The 25,993-nt window shown below is 40.0% G+C and overlaps 1 protein-coding gene across 5 annotated transcripts in view; it reads right to left on the reverse strand.

Moving 5' to 3' along the window:
* The window catches only part of ARHGAP6 (Rho GTPase activating protein 6), a 549,115-nt gene that overhangs the window by 49,952 nt on the left and 473,170 nt on the right, over positions 1–25,993 (reverse strand). For all 5 annotated transcript variants that reach the window (XM_054470947.2, XM_054470948.2, XM_063660362.1 and 2 more), the window contains exons 3-4: positions 9,395–9,466; positions 1,277–1,533 (exon numbers count right to left, since the gene is read on the reverse strand). In XM_054470947.2, the coding sequence (XP_054326922.1) occupies positions 1,277–1,533; positions 9,395–9,466 (329 nt within the window). The remainder of the gene's footprint in view (positions 1–1,276; positions 1,534–9,394; positions 9,467–25,993) is intronic.

Raw genomic sequence — 25,993 nt, forward strand, 5'->3', positions numbered from 1 at the left:
AGTTTTAGTGTTATTGTTGTATGACAATACACAGTCTGAGACACAATGACAGAATTAGAAGAACAATTCCATCATGCAAATTCAGGAATTCCATAATTTTGTTATTTCTTCATTTTTAAACATAGTCAATACTGCAAAAACAGCAATGGATCAGGTCTCCCTCTACCTTGGACAAGCCCTAAATGTTAGGGGCTGATTGAAAAATGTTGGTTTTAAGTGGGAAGTGTCTGGGGTTTTAACTAGGGCAGTCTTCAACAGCTGGAGGTGGCAAAAATTTCAGGTCTCCACGTGACAGAGAAAAAAGGGAGAGAGGGTCAGGCGTGGCGGCTCACGCCTGTGATCCCAGCACTTTGGATCACTTGAATTCGAAGGTTCAAGACCAGTCTGGGCAACATAATGAGACCACATCTCTACTAAAAATAATAATAATAATAGCTAGGCGTGGTGGTGTGCGTCTGTAGTCCCAGCTACTGGGGAGGTTGAGGCAGGAGGATCACTTGAGCCCAGGAGATTGAAGCTGCAGTGAGCAGTGATCATGCCACTGCACTCCAGCCTGGGCAACAGAGCAAGACCCTGAGTCAAAAAATAAAAGATAAAAATAAAATGCAGATTTGTTTTACAAAAGGGAGAGAAGATCTTCCAGTGACCTGGAAGCTTTAGAGATGCTTATCAACTGACTCAGCCAATCACCAACCAGTTTGCATGAACAATTCAAATAATAGCACAGTACCTAGAACATAGTACTTAACAATTGGTACCATATTGTTAGAGTATTTGAAAGAGGATATAGAGAGGATTCTATGGTTCTGTTTGAGAAAAAGAAATGCTCCATTGATAAGGAAAAAGCTCATTGTTTATGAAGACCCACCGCCAATTCATTTGGCCAGGCATGTTCTCAGACTGGTGATGAAGAAAGTATTAATAGCTAAAACACCAGGCCCTGCCCTCGAGCCTCACAGTCTAGTGGGCAAGTATGGCAAGACTGACAGATTACAAGAGACCAGAATTAATGGTGATATTGTCGAATGTTTAGGAAAGCATGGAGCACAGATGTGACAAAGGAGGGACACCCAACAGCTTCAAGAGGAGACAGGACAAGGTCTGAGGCTATGCAAGGTGCCACATGCCCAGTGCACATTCTTCATTAATGGCATTGTTGACAGATACCTGAACACCAACTACATATCCAGTTTTCACATGAATAAAAACGCAAAGAATAACTGTACATCTTCAGTTTTCCTAGCACTGGTGTCAGAGCAAATACTGGCCACCTCACCCTCCTCCTAGCCCGAGGAGCCGGTTCCGGGGTGTTTGGGGACGTTGACTCATTCGGTGTTTCTGAGGTTGAGCTGAGAGATGAGTTACTGCTTGAGAGTTCTTTGTTTTGTCTTTTATTTCCAAATGGGAGGAGGGAAGCCACAAAGTCAGATGCATCTTTCTGCTCGTCCCTCTGCAAGTCCTGCTTGAGTTTATAGGCCCTGTCATTCGCAATGACTTGGGATAAGGGCATTCCAAATGCCTGTGGGATGAATTCTGGAATCAAAAAACAGACATTCACTTTTCACTTTCAGAGACTGACTGGTCCAGTGAACACTCTCATTTATGTTTCAGACCTAAGTAAGAACAGACATATTCAAAGGAATGTTTTCTGAAGAATTGACTCATCAATCAAAATAAAAAGGTGACATTTGTGTTAATCAGAATGGCCCAAGTTTCCATTTCAATAAAGAAAACTAGTATTTATAAACACACATCTTAGACATTTAGGTGTCTAGTTTTTCTCCATGTCTCAAGTCTATCCATTCATTCAACAGGCATTTATTAAATGCCTACTATATGCCACAACAAGCTAGGCAATGGGAGGCGCAAAGCTTATAAAAGGTACAGTCCTTTCTCCTGAGGTGTTCAGAGTGTGGGGTGGGGTGAAGGAGTGGATAATCAGAAATGCAAATCAAGATAACAGAGTGACTATCAGGTGTTAGAGAGATGCATGAAGCTAAGGCTGAAATTTAGTTAACTGAATACACGTTGAGGTTCCCAGTAAGAGTTAGCATGTGAAATGATAACCTGACAGGCAGAGGAGCAGCTTGGGAACTGGTTGGGAAGAAGTCCACTCTGTTTTCGTTGTGTTCCTCATCCCCACATTCTATTTCCAGCCAGCTAGGTTGGGGCTGTCACTCTGGTGATCTACACTCAGGCCATTCTACTGGCCACATGCAGAGTGGACTCAGCCACTAAATATCTGGTGGGAGGCCCAGGAAACAATTTGTTAAATCCTTTAGTAAGGAGAATTTGGGGAAAGGGGCATAGTGCAGAAATCAATGGCTTTATTTGGAGACATACATAGAGTTCCTTTCTGAATTTCTGTCGTAAATCTGTTTGTATACATGTACCTTGGATCCTTAGGGCCAGGAGTTTTATTGGCAATATTTTAGATTCATGCTGAAAGGCACTAAATAATGTAATCAAATGTATTATTCTTTTTAGACTCCAAATTAGGTCTCCTAGCAGCAGTAAGTTGGAATCTAACCTCTCCATTGTTTCTTATAAGCCCTATGAATGAAACTAAAATGATCAAGGGAAAATAATTCTAAGGTTGGTTGTTCTTTGAAAGAAAAAGCTAACATTAAATCAGGTAGAAAGAGACTTTAAAAGGTTTTCCTCCTTGATCCATGGCAACATTTCAAACATCATGGGGCTAATGACCAAGTCTCCAGTAAAAGCAGAAATGCTACTTGAAAAGCCTGCACCTCTGGTTCTATCACAGCATGCAATTTGTTTTGAAGTAAAAAAAAAAAATAAAAACTTTAGTATTTTGGGATTTTCAGAGGATGCTTGCCATTCTTTAGCAATAAGGTTGGTGATATATGGTAATAAAAAATAATTAGGTACTTCTCCTTTGAGTGATCAATTTAGACAGTGTAGTGAGGTGTAATTCTCACTATTGATAATAGGCTGTGTCTACTACTAGCAAAATTAGAAACCAAAGGGGATAGTACCAGACCTCCTGTTATGTACCCTGAGGAGATATATATATACACACACACATACACATAATCTTGTCTGTAGAAATGATCAAATATTACTTTTAAAAGGTTGGAAAAGTCTGGAGACATGTGGATGGTAAGGCTGACAGCTACATGAAATAACAGAAACAGAGGGGATAATAAGAGTGAAAAGAACATTGATAAATGTAGCAAGTGACACATCTGCTCAGGTGGGCATATGCATGGCAGGGATTTACTATAAGATGGGGACTACTGAGCCCTTTCCCAGTCATTTTTTCCATCTAAGGAAAACCAACCAGACTCGTTTAGAGACTTCTTATACCTCTGGGGCAGATCTTCCCCACCAGCAAATAATTCTGCCTCCTGTTTCAGGAGAAAAGCAACCAGCAGGTGCAAAAGCTCCAACTCTTCACACCTGCTGTACCTGCGCCCTCCACCACCTCCTTTGCATGATATGTAGGTGTGACTTGGCATCCTGCCAGCCTTTCTGCCTCTCCCTGGTTCCCATGCTTTCCCACCTGCCATTCAACTATGGCTAACTTTAAGCCATGGATAATGGCGTACTGCACTCAAGAGCTCAAAAAAATTATCCTAATACTCTTAGGTGTAAATAGGTTCAGCAATTTTCTGTAAAGGGCCAGATAGTAAATATTTTTGGCTTTGTGGATATGGCTGGGGCTTAGAATGGCCAGGATGCAAAATGATAAGGTTCTCGCATTCAGCATGGGGCAAGTGCAGAGTCAGCATGCAGACTTAGCATTTCTTTCAATTCTGTGGCCTAGGGGCTCCATTTGTCTCACTCCAGCCTCCGCACTGTTGGCAGGTTGCAGTCTTTGTAGCAGCTACTCAACCTGCCAGTTTAGCAGGAAAGCAGCCACAGACAGTAAGTAAATGAATAGGCATGACCGTGTTCTAGTAAAGCTTTATTTACAAAGACGGCTGGTGGGCCACCCCTGCTATAAATTACATCTTCTTCTGCCTGTATCTTCAACCTCTTTTTTTCTACCAGATATTTTGTACTAAATATATTCAAGCAGCTACTTCTTAAAAAAATAAACAACCTTCGACCCACTCTTTTCTTTTCTCCATGGTTTACCCCCTCTCCTTTTGCCACAGTTAAAATTGTCTAAAGTGTTTCCTTTACTTTCTGACCTATAACTTTCTCACCTACCACTCTTTCCTCACTTCATCCCGTCTAGCTGATACCTCCATTAGATCCTAAAGCAGCTCCCTCTAAATAATTGCTGTCTTCAGGGTCATTAAATTCAGTGTTTTTGACAGCTCTGTTTCATTTGCCCTTTTGTCAGCCTTTAATCCTGATTGCCATTTCCTGAAATGCTCCCTGTCCTTTGCATCCTGGATATACTAACTGGGTTTTTCTCTACCTCTCTGGCTACATTCTTGTCCCTTTTTCTGGTTTACCATCTTCTACCTGGGTTTTCAATGTGGAAGGTCCTCAGAGCTCAATCTTAACCATCCTCATCACTCTGGTCTCTCTCTGTAAGTGACAGCACGATGCCCATAACTTAAACTTCCGTCCATAGACATTTCACACCTCATTGCTACCTCTAGCTCAGACCCCTTCCTTGAGCACCAACCACTTCTTCCACCTTCATATCTGGATGTCCCAAAGGCATTTCTTACTCTTCATCTTCCCTTACCAGGTCTTACTCAGATTTCCAAAAGTTTGCCTGTTCTTCATGTGGGAGAACCAGAAATCTGAGAGTCATCCTTGATACTCCAGTCCTTCTTACATCCCATTTTCACTCCATCATCAAATCTTTATCATGTCACTTTCACATTATCTCTTTTTTCCATTTACTTCTCTCCACTTCCATGATCACTCCCACCCTAGTCTAAGGTACCATTATCTTTCTCCTGAACTTCCAAATCAGAAGTCATGCTGTGGCCCAGTACTGTGTGAGCTGGCCCCTTCCTAACCTTCTCAGAAACCACACACTCCCTGGTTCTTTCTTCTCTTCTTATCCTAGAAGTACTAGCACTCAATGACAACATTCAATATATGTTCTTTGAGAATTTCTACATAGTGATAACTGATAACTTGATTATTCTGCTATTTAATATGGAGCAAAATTAAAAGTTGTATGAGCTATTTGTATATAGTGTTACTTCACAGCTCACATACAGTGACATACCTAGACGGTGAGGAAAATAAAACATGATACAATATGCTTTCACCAAAAAGAAAAGTGCCAGAATTGAACTCTTTCCAGATTGTATGTGGATACATATATGGCATAATCTGAAAATGTCCTGGCAGGGGTTGTGGGGGGTACAATCTCCCAGAGTTACATCATAGTAAAACCTATTCCCCATGTGCTCAGTTTAGGAAGCACATTAATAAAAAAAGTAGCTATTTTTAAAATTACTTAGTTTTAAAATTACTTTTGACACAGAAATTTTCTGAAGTTCTGAAAGTTTTAAAAACACTTTTGGTTGCCAAGAAATATAACTAAGAGAAATTAAGGACTTGGAATTATTCTGTATGAAAATATGTTTTCTAATTAGTGTCAATCTTGAATTAGTTCCCATATGTAAATCAAAAGTCACACGGGCACTGCTTAAGTGGCATGAGGAACATAGGAGTGTCACAAGATCCGCTATATATCAAGGCAATTAAATAACATACAGGATATGATTCATTCTGATGAAATCAATTAATATGGTAGCATATCAACCATTTATGAATCACTATTGGGAGAGCAATTCTATTCTAAAAGGCTGCTTCTATTTATTTTTAGATGACCTAACTCAAGAGATCATTTAGAGTTTCCTGTTTTCCTTCTTTTACTCTTGGATTCAAATGATCGTTTTTCACATGTGCAGCTGTTACAAACCCAAATGCTAATATGCAACTGGAAGGAAATAATGTGAATAGATTACATCTGTGCCAGACTGGCACCCCGTCCTCCTCACACCCTGGTTCCCAGGACATCCATGTAATGACTCTCAGTGTTGACATGGACAGGGCTTTATGTTCTGAAAAGATGCCATGTAATTAACCTTCACTTAAGCCTAGGTTAGTTTGTTTTTAAACATTAAAGCTACTTAAATTTTTTTTTTTTTGCCATGAAGCCTGATATTTTGGGTGGGTGATATGTCTTTTCTTTGGAACCACCAGGATCTGCCTTCCTTTTCCCACTTAGCTACCTTTGAGGCAGTATAGAACATTTCAGAGTTTTCACTGAGCCTATGTAAATATGATTTAGTTTTAAAAACCTATAATGGCCCAGTATGTATTGTTCGCTTACTTCCCTGGCCCTTCCTTCCATGTTAATTGGAATTCTTGCTTCCTGCTGCTTTGTATATATAATACATGCAAGCAAACACACATCTCCTTCTGTTAAGGGAACATCTCATCATTCTGTTGAGGGAACCTCCTGCAAAAATGCTCATTCTGCTTAGTCTAGCCAAATGGACACTTTCTGAAAAATCACCTAAAGTCCACATTAGATGTATTTAAATCCCAATATCAATATCATCATCCTAGAATAAACCAAGTTTAAAAGAGAATACATTATTAATACTAACCTGAGTTATCCCTTTAATATGCTCTATACATACGGAAAATTGCTCTAATCTCGAGACATAAAAGTGCTCTACTGCAGGAATAGAATGAGCAAAAACTCTAGTTTAAAAGAGCAATGCTGGGTATTAATATTTAGGTCATTACAAAAATAAGGGCACAGACATATCAACAATTAAATATAACACAATTTATCAGACTGTAATAGCTAGCTGGACAACCCTTAGCCCTAATTATTCCAGCAGCAGATTCTGCTGTGACAGAATGTGGCCTGGTGAGTATCCTAGTTAATATGGATCAGAGTTCTTATCTAGAAGTTGCACATTAGACGCTCTTAAAAACACCCATGCCTGAGGTATCCCTGAAGAACAATGAACTCAGACTCCCTGGGGTGGGGGTCTTGGACTTTTTAAAGGTTCCACAAGTGATTCTATTGTGTAGTCAGGGGTGCGGATCACTGACACTTTCACCTTCCTTTTTCCAATTTGAGATAAACATTTGAAATGTCTGAAGATATTTGGGTTGAGGGTGGTGTTACTGGCATCTAATGAGTAGAGGCCAGGGATGCTGCTAAACATCTCACAATACACAGGATAGCCCCTACCCCAGATAATTATCCAGTCTAAAATGACAACAGTAGCAAGGTTGAGTAACCTCACTCCAAAGGAAGTAAAACAATGCTTTTCCATTCTTTAGAATTCTTCACCTTTTTTTAGTCTAACGAACCAAATGTCATGACTGTTCAAGATACAGGTGTAGAGACTGAGATCAATGGTATGGAATAGCTTTTGTCCAATACTGATCCCAATGCATGTTTTAATACCCTTGGTTTCATCGCCTTCTATTACTTTTAAAGCAGAAATTCTATCATTATATAAAAGGACTCCAAGATGAGATGTGTATGGCTGTTCTCATTCAAGACTCGTTGACTGTGTCACATAAAATGAAAATAAATGCATACAACCGTACCATTCAGCAACGACTTCATAACAGACCATAAAAATAAGCAGCAAAAAGTACGGTGGCTCATGCTTGTAATCCCAGCACTTTGGGAGGCTGAGGCAGGAGGATCACGAGGTCAAGAGTTCAAGACCAGCCTGGCCAACATGGTGAAAGCCCATCTCTACTAAGAATACAAAAATTAGCTGAGCGTGGTGGTGCGTGCCTGTAATCCCAGCTACTTGGGAGGCTTAGGCAGGAGAATTGCTTGAACCTGGGAGGCGGAGGTTGCAGTGAGCTGAGATTGCACCACTGCACTCCAGCCTGGGCGACAGAGCAAGACCCTGTCTTGAAAAAAAAAGGCACAAAAAATTGGACTGCTTCAATGGGGCTCAGGTATCCATTATGTGAGCTTGAATGTCAGTTTTAAATGACCATAAATACCTCAGAGAGTGGCTAAAGTTTTAGTTCCCTAAATAGATGCACAAGGGAACACAAAACAGTAAGATGAGAGTAAACAATTCCCAAAACATATGAAGCAAAAGATGAGTATACTGTGATCAAACATAAAAATGCTGAGAATGCACTTACAAGTGGGAGCTAAACATGTTCATATGGACACAAAGAAGGGAACAAGACACACTGGAGCCTACTTGAGGGTGGAGGGTGGGAGGAAAGTGAGAACTGAAAAACCACCTATTGGGTACTATGGTGATTACCTGGGTGATGAAATAATCTGTACAACAAACTCTTGCAACACACAACTTACCTATATAACAAACATTCACATGTACCCCTGAACCTAAAACAAGAGTTAAAAAAAAATACTAGGCCAGGCGCGATGGATCATGCCTGTAATCCCAGCACTTTGGGAGGCTGAGGCGGGTGGAACACAAGATCAGGAGATCGAGACCATCCTGGCTAACGTGGTAAAACCCTGTCTCTACTAAAAATACAAAAAAAAAAAAAAAAAAAAAAATTTAGCCGGTTGTGGTGGCAGGCGCCTGTAGTCCCAGCTACTCGGGAGGCTGAGGCAGGAGAATGGCATGAACCCGGAAGGTGGAGGTTGCAGTGAGCCAAGATCGTGCCACTGCACTCCAGCCTGGGTGACAGAGCGAGGCTCTGTCTCAAAAAACAAAACAAAACAAAACAAAAAAACTAATAGCCACTGACTATTCCCTAAAGTTCCTGGATCTTTAAAAAGGAAAATACTTGTTAACTCAAGTGAATATCTAATCTGAGAATTCTTAATTTAGGGGGTGGTAGGGTGGGCATTGGGTGAGTTTCAGGCCTTTGATAGAGCATCATCATTGTCAATGATTCTTAAAGGGCTCTGTGACCCCCAAAATATTAAGGGCATTTGCTTTAACCTATCTTGGCTGAGGCAATGTAACAAAGTAAAATGTAAGCATTCAGGTTAGTTGCAAATAAATATTTTCCAACTGGGTGAAAAAAAAAATGCTGAGAATGGCCTATCTTCAGTAATCCATGAGGATGAGACTGTTTCTTTCCAGTAGTCGTGGTAGGTGAATTCAAACTCTCATTAAACTAACCCTGCCTGTCTGGATTTGCCAGACAGCTGGTTAGCATTAGAGATGCTCTCCATAGCTTCTCAACCCAGGTCTTCTTTATGTATAGCTGATTGGTCAAAATAATAATTGGAACCACAAACTTGGCCGAGGTCACACTCTCCTCAAACCAGCTGAATTCATCAGTTCAGTACAGGGCTGCTCAAACACAGAAGAGTAGACCAAAACAGCCCTTAATGACATTCCACTGTAGAAATCCAGTTTTCATAACAGAGTTGAACCACGTATATCTATGCAATTCAATAACCCCACCAAATTTAACCATTATGCTCCATGGAAGATGCATTTACATTAGTTACTTTACCCTTTACCTTTGTCTTTGTTTTTCTCCTTTCCTAGTGAATCCAGTTTCTTTCTTAAAGATTTCTTTCTCTTTTGTCCATCTGTAAATATTAAAAGGAGAAGTTATAGAGATAAACATATAAGTGATATTTTACAGTATCGATAATTACATTTGAGCAAAAGTATGGCTTTTCTCTTCCTTCACTTATAATTTGACATTTTAAGCAGAGTAACAGCTCTGAGAATACATGAAAATCCTGACTTGGATAGCACATATTACCAGAATTTTGGTGTATATCCTTGAATTTCCTTTCAGTCATGGAATGATAGGAAACTTACCTCCTTTGGAAGTAATTTAGCTTTGACATTTAGATAGGTTTAATTTTACTATTATCTAAGTCTCTTCCTCTTCTCTGTGGTTACATAACTTAATGTTCATCTTGAACCAAATCTCCATGAGAAGAGAATTAACAGCATGTATAGCTTTGACATTTACGAGCTAGGAGAGTATAACTGGATAAGAAAATGGATTCGGAGGTCCATAGAACTTAGGTCTAACTATTGCTGCACAATTTACTATGTGACTTTGGACATGTCTTTGTGTCCTCATTTATAAAATGGGAATATCACAAGGTTGTTGTGAGAATTAAATGAAACAACACATATAAAGCTCTTCATAGGGAGCCTAACACAGTTCAGGCTACTTTCTTTGTGGGGAGTTCCATGGTATAGCTATACTGCAATTTAGTTAACCATTCCTCCATTGATGAACATTTTGGTTGTTTCTTATTGTTTACTATAATAAGTAAGAAATACATTCTTTTACAGTCTAGTATTTGCAACAAATGTACTTAATGTGTCTGTTTAACTCACCAAATAATAAAGATACCACTTATATCAGTGGGCAGCTGCAATCAAATTCCTGGGCTGTCATCATAAAATATTGGCATTCATCATTGCCAGAATGCATTTTGAGGTTATGCAGCTGTCAACTTAGCATGTGGGAGGTGCAAATTCAGAATCCACACTGTGATCAAATAGGTGACATGCAGACCATGCCACAAGGAAAATATGGTGAAAAAAATGATTAAGAATTGTTTGTACAGGACACACTAAAACTGTAAAGAAAGAGATTCAGCCCAATACATTTAAAAGCAAGACTATAATATCAGGATAAAACAGAGTAAGCATTATGAAACAGAAATGAGCATTCCTGTATCCTCACAGAATTACAGATGCCCCCAACTCCTCATTTTTGGAAGGTAAAAGAACTTCACAATATAATCAACAGGCACATTCAATCCTTCCTTCTTTTCAAAGATTTCAAAAATGACTCTCCTGCCACCAAAAGAAAATAGTTCATAAGAATCTTCACTCTTGTAGTCACGCAATTTGTATAGGGGAAATTATGTAAATTGGTTGTAATGTAATGTAATTGATGGCAACAGCCATCAATCTCTCCCATTATGTATGTGTTCATAGATATGAACAACATCTAAAAGATGATCTACTAGGGCCTGCCATGACTTATTACACAGACTGTAAACATACTAACTGTACAAGATTCTAATCTGTTCTCCAATTAGGCCTTACAGGTCTTTTACTCTGTAACACTTTGTTCATAGCTAGTTCATATCTCAAATGTATTTCACAGTAACAAAAATTCTTTCATTTCAATAGTTGACCCAGCAGAATAACTAAACCATCTACTAAAGCTTAAAAGATTTAATTTTTCATAACCAATGGGCAGATCCTAAAATTCAAACAAGCTGTCAAAAGTCAGAATACATACCAGATAGAGGACATTATTTTTAAAAGATAGAATGATTCTTAAATACTTAAAACTTATGTATTCTATGTAGATGTGTATAAATACAAATGTTCTGTCTAAGTAATAATCATAAGTCCAACTCCAACATATCTAATAGACAAGACTATTGCTAGTACCTGAGAAACTACCTGTATGCTTCCCTCCTCCTAGCCCCAGATAATTACTAGTCTGACTTTTGCAATGATCAATTATCAGATTTTATTCATCGTTTTACCATCTATTCATGCATTTGTAAAGAATATGATTTTGTTTTTCCTGTTTTGGGATGCATAGAGATGGAATCACATTATGGATACTGTTTCTTGCCTTGTTTATTTTGTTCACCAACACTGCATGAGATTCATCCTGTTGAAGCAGGTAGCTGTAGATCATTCCTTTTGATTGCTATATAGTAGGGGTTTTTGGTATGAATATACCACAGTTCATTTCCTCATTGAACTGTTGATGGTATTTGAGTTGTTTCTAGCTTGGGGTTAATAGGAACAATGTTTTTGAAAAATTTTGCTCATGTCTTCTTATGAGCATGTATGTACACAAGTCTCCCTGAGACAGTGGTTCTTAAAGTGTAGTTCTGGGACCAGAAGCATCAGTATCGCCTGGGAACCTGCTAGAGGTACAAACTGTCTATGGTCCCACTCCAGGTATGCTAAATCTGGAACTCTGGGGTGTCACCCAGCAATGTGTGTTTGAACACACCCTTCAGGGGATTATGGTGCACGTTAACGTCTGGTTCACATTAAAGTCCGGAACCACCACTCCAGGGTATATATGTAAAAGTTGCATTGCTGGATCTGTGTATATGCAATCTCAGACTTTATTTGGTAAAATCAAGCTTTTCAAAATAGTTTTGCTCATTTGTATTCCCACAAATATGAGAGTTTACATAATCTCACAAGGATAATATATACTTTAAACTCCAAAACTCCAGACAACATCTTGAAGTCTCCTTACAGGCAAAGTATGATCTTTGAGAATGCTGGCCTATTAAAAAACACTTAATTACTTACAACAAAATTTTTTCACTTAATTAGATAGCGGTGAATGTTACGAATAGGTAACTATACAAAATGATGGATGACGTGCAATAATGTGAAATGAAGCATTGCTTTAGCACACCATTTTCTCTTTTAAAATCCTCAGCAAAATGACCAGAGATGCACAATGCAACTGCTTATTCCTCTTCTCCTTTGTGATTAATCTGTGGTTTGTCTTGGAGTCCCCCATTTTTGAAGAATAAAATGTCTCATCTTTTGTTCTCATAAAGCACAGAAAACTTGCTCAAGAGGCTTATGTGCTTGCAACCATACAGAACAGTTTATGTTCCACCAGCTCCTTGGATGGCAATAAGTGTGGTTAAACACCATTCTGTCTTTTAAAGAAATGCAAGCTCCACAACTACCAATACTGCACAGAAGTGTTTTCATGGTGCATGTGGTGATGAGTGCATGCTTGCTAACTGCTCCCAGTGTGTGCACTGTCTTACAGACAACAGTGACCTGCAGGAAGAACTGGGGTAACATGTCCTGATAAAATACATCTTGGAATAAGCACATAGGGATTGGCCTCCCTTTGCCCTCTTTTGTGGAAGTCCTCACTAATGTGTCCAGAGGAAACCATGTCCTACATGAGAGACCTCACAGACACCTGTGACACAATAGCAGATGGCAAGGCAGCAAGCTTTCCACATCCTAGTGACCCCAAAGCAAAGGACCCAACTGTGTGGGAGGTGGTTAATCTGGGCATCCTCTTGGGAAAGACCAATACCAAACAGTGTCTTCAGGAGGGTCGAAAACAAGAAAACATGAGATTGCTCCCTGAGACATGATTTTTATGGATTCATTTGCTGTTAGGGATGGTATTCCATTTTAAGGCTTCTTTCTCTAGTTAGACTAGCTCTCTGAGGGTGAAACCAGGCCTCCTAGGCGTTTGTCTCCTTCCAAGTGAATAGCCCAGCGTGGGTCATGCCCTGAGGACTTGTCAGCACTGTCCAAAGCCAGGAAGTCAGATGGAGCTCTTGGGTTGGGTCTGAGCAATGAAGTACATACCTCCTAATTTTAAAGTGATCAGATTCAGAGAATGAGGCTTATAAAACAGTATTTTCCATATTACAATTAATTCTAGAGATAATAATAAAAATATTGTCCAAGGAAAGATTTCTTTAGGTGACAGAAGGAAGAGTAAGGGTTACCCTTGAGTAATAAATATTACCTGAAAGAGGGTAAGAGGGAATCTTCCGGGGTGCTGGGCATGTTCTATATCTTGATCTGGTTGGTAGTAACATGCCATTCACATATTAAAAACCTATCGAGGTGTATTTGTGCACATTCATATTTATGTATATTACTATATATGTTATTCCTCAATAAAAGTAATAACAAAAGACCTCATCATTTTTGCAGAAAGGCACTAATATGAGAGTTAGTTACATTCACTGAATGGGGCTGAAAACTCAGCAACAAAGTCCTTCAGAAGAAAGTTCTGAAGTGTTTAACTTTTCTAAATATCTGAATGCCAATGATCTCATCTGACCACCACAACTTCCCTGTGATACAGCACACAGTAGTAATAAATAGTCAGTGTTTATTGAGTAAGTACTATAAGCTAAGTGCTTAGTATCCAAAATCTTATTACACCCTCACAGCAATTCTATGAAGCCAATATTATTATTCTTTCCATTTTACAGATAAGGAGAGTGAGATTAGGACAGAGTAAGTAACTTGTACATGGGCAGGAGCTGTGAGATGATAAATTCAGAACTTGCTCACAGGACTATCCAATGTCAAAGCAGGTCCTCTGTATTACTCCATTCTCATGCTGCTATAAGAACATACCTGAGACTCGGTAATTTATAAAAGAAAGAAGTTCAATTGACTCACAGTTCCACATTGCTGGGGAGGCCTCAGGAAACTTACAATCATGGCAGAAGGGGAAGCAAACACTACCTTCTTCACGTGGCATCAGCAAGGAGAAGTGCAGAGTGAAGTAAGGGAAAAGCACCTTATAAAACCATCAGATCTCGTGAGAACTCACTATCACGAGAATACCAGCTTGGAGGTAACTGCCCCCATAATTCAATTAATTCCCACTGGGTCCCTCCCACCACACATGGGGATTATGGGAACTACAATACAAGATGAGATTTGGGTGGGGAATATAGCCCAACCATATCAGGTGGTTTCAACTTGCATGCTTATTTTTATGACCCTCCACTACCGTACCACTGTGCAAATTGAGCATCTGGATGTGTGTGTGTGTGTGTGTGTGTGTGTGTGTGTGTGTATAGCCTGGTCCACAGGAAATACTCAGCAAGTATTGGCTGGTATTCTTAGCTATTATGGGTAAAGTTGCTTAGAGGTCAGTTAGCAGAGAAGTTGACTGAGTTTCTGGTCACCTGGCAGGAGTTGGCAGTCTTTCCGGAGCTGTATCAGAATTTAACACCTGAGAATTTCTGTTCGCTTGAAACTTCTTCATTTGAAGGAGCTTTAGCACAAAAATCAGAGACCTTCTGCCTAAGCATGTCCAGCCATCTTTAAAAAGGCTTCAGAGGTGGCTCATTGAAGGCTCTCAAAATCTATAACCGGTGATGAGGTACTGTTCCCATAACCCTAAATCTATCCATAGGACCCTGGTGTGATAAATTAGATTCCTGGATGCATTTCCTCCCATCTACAGTCCCTGTCAGAGGATGGATAGTTACCTTTACAACACTAAAGAATACAGGTGTTTAAACAAATATGATATTTGAAAGCTTATAAGAAGAATTGGGTGGGCATGGTGGTTCACACCTGTAATCCCAGCACTTTGGGAGGCCCAGGCGGGCAGGTCATTTGAGGTCAGGAGTTCGAGACCAGCCTGGTCAACCTGGTGAAACCCCATCTCTACGAAAAATACAAAAATTTGCTGGGTGTGATTGTGGGGGCCTTTAATCCCAGCTACTTGGGAGGCTGAGGCAGGAGAATCACAGGAAGCAGAGGTTGTAGTGAGCCAAGATTGTTCCACTGCACTCCAGCCTGGGTGACAGAGCAAGACTCCGTCTCAAAAAAAAAAAGAATTGACTGAGTGAATGTGTGAACATATTATAATATGTAAACTTTCTCAATATAGAGTAAAAGTGGGAGGTCAGACTCTGGAAACAGACAGCCTTGTTCCAAATCTACTCCCTGACCCAAACCAAGATCAACCCTGCTATCTCACTGTGCCTCCATTGCCCTCTCTGTAAAATGGAGGATAATAACTGTACCTACCTAGTAGGCTTGTGATGAGGATTTAATGAATTCATTCATAAAGCACTTGGAACAGGTCTTGTCATGTGGCTAGCAATCAATACATTTTTACTCAATAAATAGAATGCAAAACTTTGGGCTCCTGTTGATTTCCTCGCTCTGGATACTTCCCCTGGGATATACCAAATTGCTCTTCTAGGTGTAAACATTTCCAGAAACATTTCTGATACCTTTTTTAAATTAGGAATTTCCACATCAATGGCTTTCAGAGGTCATCCACATAACCCTGGGTTTACACAAGGATATTGCAAGGATTTTACAGGGTTGAACTGTTTGAAAGAAGTCAATTTCCAGAGTGCCATTTTCCTAACAAACTCAAACTGCTCTTTTCAGGGGAACTCTTACTGTGATTCAGTCACGCCTCAATAATCAATGCCGGCACAGAGGAAATCCAGCTCATCACATTCTCCAGCCACTTCCAATTCACCAATCTGGGATTGCTTGAAGCTTAGATGGAGGCTGTTGTCCTCTATAATAACATTAATAGCACCTCTTCACTCTCAAGGAGAGCCTGTTAAATTTTAAGCTTAGGAGATTTTAGCAAGAACTCCCTAAGATCATACCCAGTTTTGTAAATGTTTACAGATGTTTTTCTGGGGCGACATCTAAAACTTTCACGAGGTTCTCAAGAGAGTCTACTGGCCCAACAAGATTGAAGACCACTATTTTAAAGAAACAGTGGACCCTTCTCCACACCAAGGCCAAACTCCTTCATTCTCTCATTTAGACCCTCACTCCTACATACTCAAACTTTGGTGTTTCCACTCAAGTCCTTCAGCCTACATCTATGCACAAGTCTGAATCTTCATCTGTAAAATATCTTCCCTTTAGCAACCACCCTACCTTTCTTCTGTTCTTCCTGGCTCTACTTCCTCAAACTCTAAGTACTTTTCTACAAATTATGGTCTGTTTTTTGCTCCTTGCACTCCAGCAAGACCCTGATGATGCTCAGTGTCTAATGCAGTGTACACATTCTAACTCTGACATAAATTCTGTGTGTGTGTGCATGACTTGATATCATTTGGATAGCAATTTATGGCAGAAACATCCCCTGGTCTGACTCTGAATCTTTTTACAATTGATAACTGAAACTATTACTTGAAGCTCTTCCTTCCTTTGGACTTGAAGATATCATTCACTTTTTCTTTTCCTATCTCAGGGTCTTCTTTCTCAACCCGTTCTGTGGCTTCTCTTCTCCACGCAGCAATTCACTTTATAAATAATATTGAAAGAATAAATGGATGGGGATTGGTTTTGGTGAGACACGGTTCCAAGCTTGGCTCTGCCTCTGACTGGCTGCCTGACTTTGAGCGCCTTCCTGGGCCTGTCTGCATTCAGTCTCCTTGCCAATATCATGGGGAGACTGAGATGATAACATATTGACAGTCCAGCACAGAGTAGATGCTCAATAAATGAGTTGATCTTTCTCCCTGCAGGCAAATATTGTTCTCTTAATGACACCCAGTGTTTTGATGATCATCGTGATGTTGCAAACTCTTAAACACATCTCTGTTTGAGGGCTCTTTACAACTGAAGACTTATTTTTCCCTTTGCTTACCAGGCATCTACATCTGAACCTCCCATGGGCACCCCAAAGGTCACAAGTGTGGGTAGCCCTGTACCTGTCCTCTGAGACTTCTTTTTGCAGTCTCTCCAGCTACCTACTTAGTCTTCTGAACCAGCTACCTCAAAGTCGTTCTGTAAACCTTCCATTTGGTGGTTAAACCCTTCTCACATTTAATTGGTAAAAAACTCCTTTTGATTTGACGTTCCTCTTTGCTCTCACATCTCCATCTCCACGGACACTGCTACAGTCCAGACCTCCACTGTTTCCATGTGAGAGTGAACATTGATCTATATGGTCTCCCAGCCTCTAGTATCATCCTGTTTCATCTGGTAGTCCCCATTGCTGCAGAAAGTAGCAGTTGCCAATGTCATGGTATAACACATTGAATGTCCAGCACAGAGTAGATGCTCAAGAAGTTAGTTGATCTTTCTCCTTGCAGGCGAATATTTTTTCTCTTATTGACACCCAGCATTTTGATGACCATCGTGATGTGGCAAACCTCCTAGGAGGTGTTGCATCACCTTCCTAGAAAGTACCTCTTTACTTCTTTCCCATATGTAAAATCTTTCAGTTACTCTCCATTATCTAGAGCAAGGTTGCTCACCCTAGCACTGTCAACATTTGGGGCAGTCTTTGCCGTGGGGACTGTCCTGTACAGTGTAGGATGCTTAGTGGATCCTTGGTCTCCACCCACCAGATGCCAGTAGCCTGCCCCCCTCTCCAGTTGTAACAGCAAAATACAGACCTTGCCAAATATCCCAGGGAGGGGGCACAAAGTTGCCCCCAGTTGAGAACAACTGACCTGCAAAAATAAGACCTATATTCTCTCTTGGCTTATAATATACCTCAATATATTGTACCCAAATATCTTCAACTTTATCTCCTAAAACTATAACTCACACAGACACTGAAATCTCTTATAGCTCTACAAAAAGTTTATTCTTTCCAAGTATACCGCACCTTTGATGACTCCCAGACTAAAGTGCCCCATTTTTCTACTTTTTGTCCCCATTTTCTACTGGAGTACCTTTTTGTTCTTATCCTTCCAAACTAATCTCAGATAATTTCTCCTGTTGTAAAGTCTTCCCTATCTATACTATAAATAAATAATTTGTCCTTCTTCCTTATGGATCCTACATCACTTGCCATCTATTATAGGCCTTGCCACTGTAATTTCTTCCTTTCACAAATGTATTTTACACTGACCACTACTACCACCTACTTACAAGTTTTTGAGTTTAGAAAAGAGATTCTATATACTTAGCATGTAGTGCAACGCCCAACACATACTAGGAGTCTTGACAGCTATTAGATACATGAATAAGGGAATGACTGAATGAATGACGTCACATCCTTCTCTCCCCGGCATGGAAATATGTTGCACGTTCTGCATGCAGAGTGAGTTGCTGGCTTCATGTCAAGGGGGAATCCTCCTTTAAAAAAAGGACCTGAGCTGCTGTTCTCCGTGTTACCTGAAATCCCACCTCTTCCTGAAACTTGCTCTATTGAGACTTGAGTTTCAACTTGATGCTAGAGAAAGTTGTTTAAATTTATTTTTTGTTCATGGATGATTGCATCTAATAATGTCCCAGTCATAAAAATAATCTTATATTCAATAAATCCCACTCAGAAATATTCTGCATGGGGCTCTGCTTAGCATATTGATGTGAAATTTATACCCAAGTCTATTTTGGAAAACATCAAATTAAACTTGTAAGTATAAAGGAAATAAGAGTGTCCTTGACCTCCCAAGACTTAGATGATCAGCAGTTTTTAAATTACATTCCTTAAAAGCAAACTTTGATTTTTAAAACACTGGGCACGAGGCTGTAATCAAAGGCACTGATGATATTTAGTTGATTTAGAAGAGCACAAGCTGATCTGCCAACATTCAGCTTGCAGGATACATTTATCTTCCGTAAGTAGTATGAAACACCTTTGTTTTTATATTGATTATATTACTTTAGAAAATTGTAGGTTTTGCCTTGTTATATTACTTACAGTCAAAATAAATGATTATGGATAATTATAATTACAAGAAGCAGCTCATTAAAAGGGGCTGGTTTTATTGAGGCTCTGCTTTATTCCTATTGGAATAATTTTAGGCACACAGCAGCATATCAAATAGGATGCATCAGAGGATGATTTTAGGAACTTAGTTCAAAAGCCCTCTCAGGATTTTGCATACATTTTAAATAATATTCAGCTAAACACGTAATCACATGTTTCTCATGTATTTCCAAAAATCCCATATGGTTAGAAATGCCTGCCAGATTTCTCTGTTTTGATAAACAGAATGACATTTAATTAAACAGTCCTGAAAAATACCTTCTTTCTTGACTTTATACTCAGGAGAGTTAATAAAGTCCCCATTTCAGATGATGAAATAATACATTTCCTGCCCCTATTCTGGTTTTCTGCCTCAAATGTCTTCCTGGAGAGACTCCACGTATGCCAGCCTTCTCAAGGACTTAAGAGTATTAAACCAAGGGTAGATGGCAGCTAGTGTTGTTTGATCTCACTGTACTTGTTGTTATTCATTTTTTAATTTATTTTTTTTTTAGATATGGGGGTCTCACTATGTTGGCCAGGTTGGTCTTGAACTCCTGGCCTCAAGCAATCCTCCCACCTCAGCCTCCAAAGTGTTAGGATTACAGGTGTGAGTCACCACACCTGGCCTGGTCGGTATTGATTTTTAAAAAGTGATTTGTTACTTGTTGTCCATGAAACTTGGTGTGCTCTAAATAGATTGTTTGTTTCATTATATAACATTCCATATATTTACCGTTAAATCCAATTAATAGGAATTCCAATAGAATGGCTGAAACAAATTAAGTAGAACAATTACTAACTCCTTTAGACATTATTATGTTAGGTTGAACTATTTTCTACACTGGCTCTATCTATGGGTCATTGCATCTGGCTATTTAGATGGCAAGGAAATGTAATTGAACTAAAAATCCTAGTCATTGAGCAACGGGCTGTTTTTGTTTTGCTTTTTACCTGCCAGCTGGCTCCTCATCTTTGAGGTTTGCTCTGACAGCTCTGAAGCTCGGGCAATATACAACAATATAGACAAAGTAAGGAAATAATTAGGTTGTATGATATTAATATATTCCCATCCTGAAAACCACAGTTTTAAAATATTCCTATTGTTTCCCCTGTCCTCTGCTCATTTGACAGTTACCAGGAGCTTTGGGCAGAGGGAGAGAGAAGTGCATATGTTGTCACCTGCCGCTCTGCTGCCTCCATAGCCCATGTTAGGAATTAGCATGGTGTAGATTAAGTACAACTACACGATAGTCATCAATTTCCAATGTTATCGATACATTAGAAAGGGGCTTTGATTTCCAATTAAGTACTGAATAATTGAAAGAAAAATGTGTTGTTGCAGGTTGTTGAGAAACACCTCTACCTCCATTTACCCATTCATTAAGAAACAGGGATAAAAAATATTGCGATATCAGGATATCTAGAATTTGGAAGATGTGGAATCATCCTGCTGAGTCCAAGGGCAATCCAGAAAATAAGCTGTGATTCAGACTCTGGTGTGCCCGGTGGATGCCATGGGTCATCCAGGAGCCTTGCTACCTAGATGGGGAGGAGGAGCCACTTAGGAGGAATTTATTCTAAGGAAAAAAGTCATCCTGGCATAGTGACTTTGACCCAGTTCAAAAGCCTGGGTTGTTGAAGAGGAGCCGAATTCTAGGCATGGTGTGTTTACAGTGAGTGCTGTGTTTCCCATATTTTCCCATCCATCCGTAAGGATCTGCACATTTTAGGAAGAGAGAGAGAGAATTCAGAATAAGAACTGAATAAGAGTGAAGTAGTAGGTTAGCTCAGCAGATCTGTGTTGTCCAAACCCTGCACTTTCCAAAGAACATCTGCTCTTTGACAGCCTTCCAGGAGATAACCTCTAAGCCCTTGGAATATCCTGCCTGATAATAATGTCTTTGTTTACCTGGAGCTTTGAGTTATGCTAGATAGTTAATGCTAACAATGTGATTTATAGTGGGAGCTTTGGGCCACCTGTATCAGTCTTGACCTCTGGAGGGGCTGGCAACTAAGTTCAGTCATGCAGACAGTCTGCCATGACTACATGCCCCAAAACCATACTGGATGCCAGGGTTGGGGGAGCTCCCTGGGCAGCAATGCTCTGTGCATGTTCCCTCACCTCACTGCTGGGAGAATTAAACATCATTTGGTTCCATTTCCCAGCTGCTGAAAAACTGTAATTCTGTTGGGGAGAAATTAATAATGTAGCTTAAAAGGAAGAATGTTTATTGTGTAGATTTTGTAGAATTTTTTTTAAAATGTTGAGGGAAGAAGGGAAGAACAACTGTGTAGAAAAGGGAGCCTTTATTATGAACACACAACTCTTTAAAACAAGTGAAGTAATACCCATGTAGAATAAAAGTAAAGAAAAAAGAAATAATTCAGATAATCACCACGTAAGATTATGTTTAATCTTACATGTTACACTTACATATTTTATTTTATTTGAGACAGAGTCTCACTCTGTTGCCCAGGCTGGAGTGCAGTGGCATAATCTCGGCTCACCGCAACCTCTGCCTCCTGGGTTCAAGTGATTCTTGTGCCTCAGCCACCCAAGTATCTGGGATTACAGGTGTGTGCCACCATGCCTGGCTAATTTTTTCTGCGTTTTTGGGAGAGATGGGGTTTCGCCATGTTGGCCAGGCTGGTCTCAAACTCCTGGCCTCCAATGATCTGCCTGTCTCAGCCTCCCAAATGGCTGGGATTACAGCTGTGAGCCACTGTGCCCAACCACTTACATGAAACATCTGACTGCATTGCTGAATTCAAAATACATGAATATGTTATACAGAAAAATGTTTTGAAAGTCCAGTGAAAATTAATAACCAAATAGAATGTTCTACTTAGTCATTTTTGACTTATCTTTATAATAATTTTGTTTAATAATGTGAAAAAATAGACCTATTGCTCATCTTGTCAAAAATATTTATGTACAGAACTGTATTTTAAAACAAGCAAGTACAAAAGAAAAATTAAGTGTATGAATATTTTATTACCTCTCAAAATAGCCTGACTTGAAAAGACCATCACTCCATGGCCAGTGGATCTACTTGATCCTGAAATAACCGAGAGTGGGGTCTATCTGTTACTATCAGCAGGCCAACCTTACAGCAACAAGAAGAAAGGCCTTTGACAACCTGAGGGTCACCGCTGGGATTTCTATGGCCAACTTAAGTGGAAAGAATGAGCAGGAAACCAGTTGACTTTTTTTGAAGAAAAAATGACAAGAATCTCTCACTTAGTACCTCTTAGTCATCATTTCTTGGAAACAACTATACATCATACAGTTGCAGGCAGGGAAATAAATTGTAAGAGAGCTTGGCAATTAGCAAGTGGCAATGACTGTCCCTCAAAGTTATAAAGGAAGGGCAGTCCAATAGTATAGTTTTGTATTTGGGGCAGTATTTTCATAGAGGCGTTTGAGCAACATACATTAAGCAGAGGCAGGCAGATAAATGGGTGGCTCTGTTCTCTGCAAATCCATCACCACTTTTGTGACACTCCTGAAGCATACCTCTTCACTGCCTGCCAGTTTACTGGAGTCCTTGCATCACTGTAGTACATCCATCAGTACAGCCTGTTATTCCTGCTGAATAAAGGTAGTACGGAATAACAGTACAGCCTATTATTACTGATGAAAGTTGTCAGTATTGAGGTCCAAAGAGGAGTCTGACTTTTTTTTCTAAGTTAAAAATAGTAAGCATGGTACATAAATTAATGCAATTCTTTTGCATGTGAACTTCTGCTATAATAGTCCCTCAAAAACAAGAACTTGAAAAGAATGATAATTCAGCCACATTGTAGCTGAAAGGATTTGAGTGGTATTTCTTGACATTTTGTTGGCTTAGAATGCCACAGAATGCAATGGACACAGGGACATTTATTTTGTTATAGCATCTTTCACAAGTGAAATTCCCCAGTTGGACTATAAATAAAAACAGCTGTGCAATTTCAGACAAGTTCCACAAACCGAAGATGGGTCAAATTAAAAAATGAAACAGTTATTGTGGAGTTTATGTTCCTCCAGCTTTTAAATATCATTACAAACAATGTAATAATGCATTTTAGACTAGGAGTGGTTTTTCAAAAGTGAAACCAGGAGATTCCAACATTAATCTAGAAAATTGATTTTGGTGTGTATCTTTTGCTACTATTGTTATGAAAAACAAAACAAAACATATAGAGAAAAATTATATTTCTATCAATAGAACTATTAAGTTACACATTTGATTAAAGGCATTTTAAAGTAGACTAACAAATGGAATGAGATTGAGAGCCTTGATATCTACTGAAAAGCCGAGTTTGAAAATGTTAAAAGTCTATTATTTGAATGGAAGTCATTTATTATTTAGAGCTCTCTGAGATGCTGTAAATATTTTATAAATGATACAACCAGCCTCATTTTATGAGAGTTCTGCAATGCTCTTTAAAAAATCTCGATGAATTGTCATTCATTCAAATACAAAACAGAAATAGAGATAAATTATGAGAACAGCTTTTTTTTTTTTTTGAGATGGAGTTTCCTCTGTCGCCCAGGCTGGAGTGCAGTGGCGCGATCTCGGCTCACTGCAAGCTCTGCCTCCTGGGTTCACGCCATTCTCCTGCCTCAGCCTCCTGAGTAGCTGGGACTACAGGTGCCCGCCACCACGCCTGGCTAATTTTTTGTATTTTTAGTAGAGACGGGGTTTCACTGTGTTAGCCAGGATGGTCTCAATCTCCTGACCTCGTGATCCACCCTCCTTGGCCTCCCAAAGTGCTGGGATTACAGGCATGGGCCACCGCGCCTGGCCTATGAGAATAGTTTTGTTGTTGTTGTTGTTGTTTTGAGACAGAGTCTCGCTCTGTCACCCAGGCTGGAGTGCAGTGGTGCAATCGCAGCTCGCTGCAACCTCTGCCTCCTGGGTTCAAGCTATTCTTCTGCCTCAGCCTCACGAGTAGCTGGGACTAGAGGCGCCCACCACCACACCTGGCTAATTTTTGTATTTTTAGTAGATATCAGGTTTCACCATATTGGCCAGGCTGATCTTGAACTCCTGACCTGTGATCCACCCACCTTGGCCTCCCAAAGTGCTGGGATTACAGGCGTGAGCCACCTCGCCCAGCTGAGAACAGTTTTTAAAAATTGTATATGGTAGAGGAAGGAAAACACCTTTAACTTAGTAAAGGAGTCTTATAAATGTAAGAAATAGCTCCCTAATAAAGATAAGAAGATAGTCCATGACCTCATGGCACTTTCAAGATCAAATTAATCAACCCAGTGCCCCTGCCAACCTCAATTTAGCAGAAACTCCAGGTAGTTAATTACCTTGCCCAAAATTGCAGAGGCAGTTGGCATCTGACACAGAATGTGTCTCCTAATTTGTTCTAAACTTCATCAGTTTTACTATATTATTAGAATATTAGACTATATATGTATTATATATTAATCTACCCAAAAATGTTATAGTTGGATTCCTGAAGTTGCCTTTTGAGGGTAATGTTCTTTGGTTTCTTTCTAGACATATTTTCTTTAACTAATCAACCCTTTACTCTGAGTAGTCCCAGGTCATATGGCACTGGTAAGTAGGGCTAATAATTTTGTATGTTTCTAATTGGGTAGGTTTCAGGAACTCTGCAGCCTATACAGAGAAAGGAGTTCCTTCTCAATTGCCCCCAAAACCGCAGCTCCTGATTCAATCACTGTAACTCCTAGAGCACTGCTTTCAGAGATTTTGTGAGGCAGTTGATGGTGATGTTATTCAGAAGTCCTTTTCTTCTCTCCTATTGACACTGAAGATCATAAACTTAGATCTCAGTCTCCCTGTGTGTTTCACACATCACTAGAGCCCCTGCAAATATCACACTGACCCAGTCTAATTGAGTTCCATGTGTGTCTGCATGAACGTTTCCCAGCTAGGAGAGAACTGACTGATAATGAACTAAATTCGTGACTCACCTAGACAAGATTTCAAAGGTTAGGTCATGCTAATAAAGTGTCCCTGCATTATGATTGTCTATAGATTTCTACGCACAAAGATAAAATTAAATTCAGCCACAAAATTACATACTTTGAGAAAATATATATATATAAAATAAAGATTAAATTAAAAAAAAATATAGGACCTGTAGATGCTGACACCACGAGGCTCCTCTGAGGGCCTGAGTCCTGGGTTCTTGCAAGAGCAGCCAGCCCGCCTGTCCGTGCTCCTCGCTGATTGGTCGGCTCAGTGTGCATGCAGGTAGTGGGGCCGTGTGGGGCCACGCCCCCTGCAGGCATGCCCATGGTAGCTGTGGACCCAGGGAGCAAGGGTGGCTCTCTGAGGCCTCTGTCCGCACAATATTCCAGCTCCTCATCCTGGCAAAGGAAGCAAGGACCCGGGAAAGGGGAGTGCTGGGAATCCTGTCCTGAGGAATGAAGGCCAAGTGGATGGGGCCTAGGACCTCACCCCCCGGGCTCGTTCCAGCCACCCCTGCCCCTTTGGGTGCAATGGCCATCACCCCGTGGGTGGGGCCCAGGCTCCCTCCCATGCCCTGTGTGCTTCCAACACGCCCAGCTGCATCCTTTTTATCAATGGATTGTGCTTTTATGTTTTATCTAAGAAAATTGTTGACTCCCTGCTATAGACTAAATGTTTTTCCCCAGCATATGTCACTCTGTTCAATCCACCAATCCCACCACTGGGTATCTACCCAAAGGAAAATAAATCATTACATCAAAAAGACACCAGAACTCATGTTTATCACAGCACCACTCACAATAGCAAAGATATGGAATCAACACTCAGGTGCCCAACAACGGATAATTGGATAAAGAAAATGTGGTTTATATGTAAAACGGAATAGTATTCAGCTATGAGAAAGAATGAAATCATGTCTTTTGCAGCACCATGAATGGAACTATAGACCATTATTT

This window comes from Pongo pygmaeus, chromosome X (genome assembly GCF_028885625.2).
Source record: "Pongo pygmaeus isolate AG05252 chromosome X, NHGRI_mPonPyg2-v2.0_pri, whole genome shotgun sequence".
Classification (NCBI taxonomy): domain Eukaryota; kingdom Metazoa; phylum Chordata; class Mammalia; order Primates; family Hominidae; genus Pongo; species Pongo pygmaeus.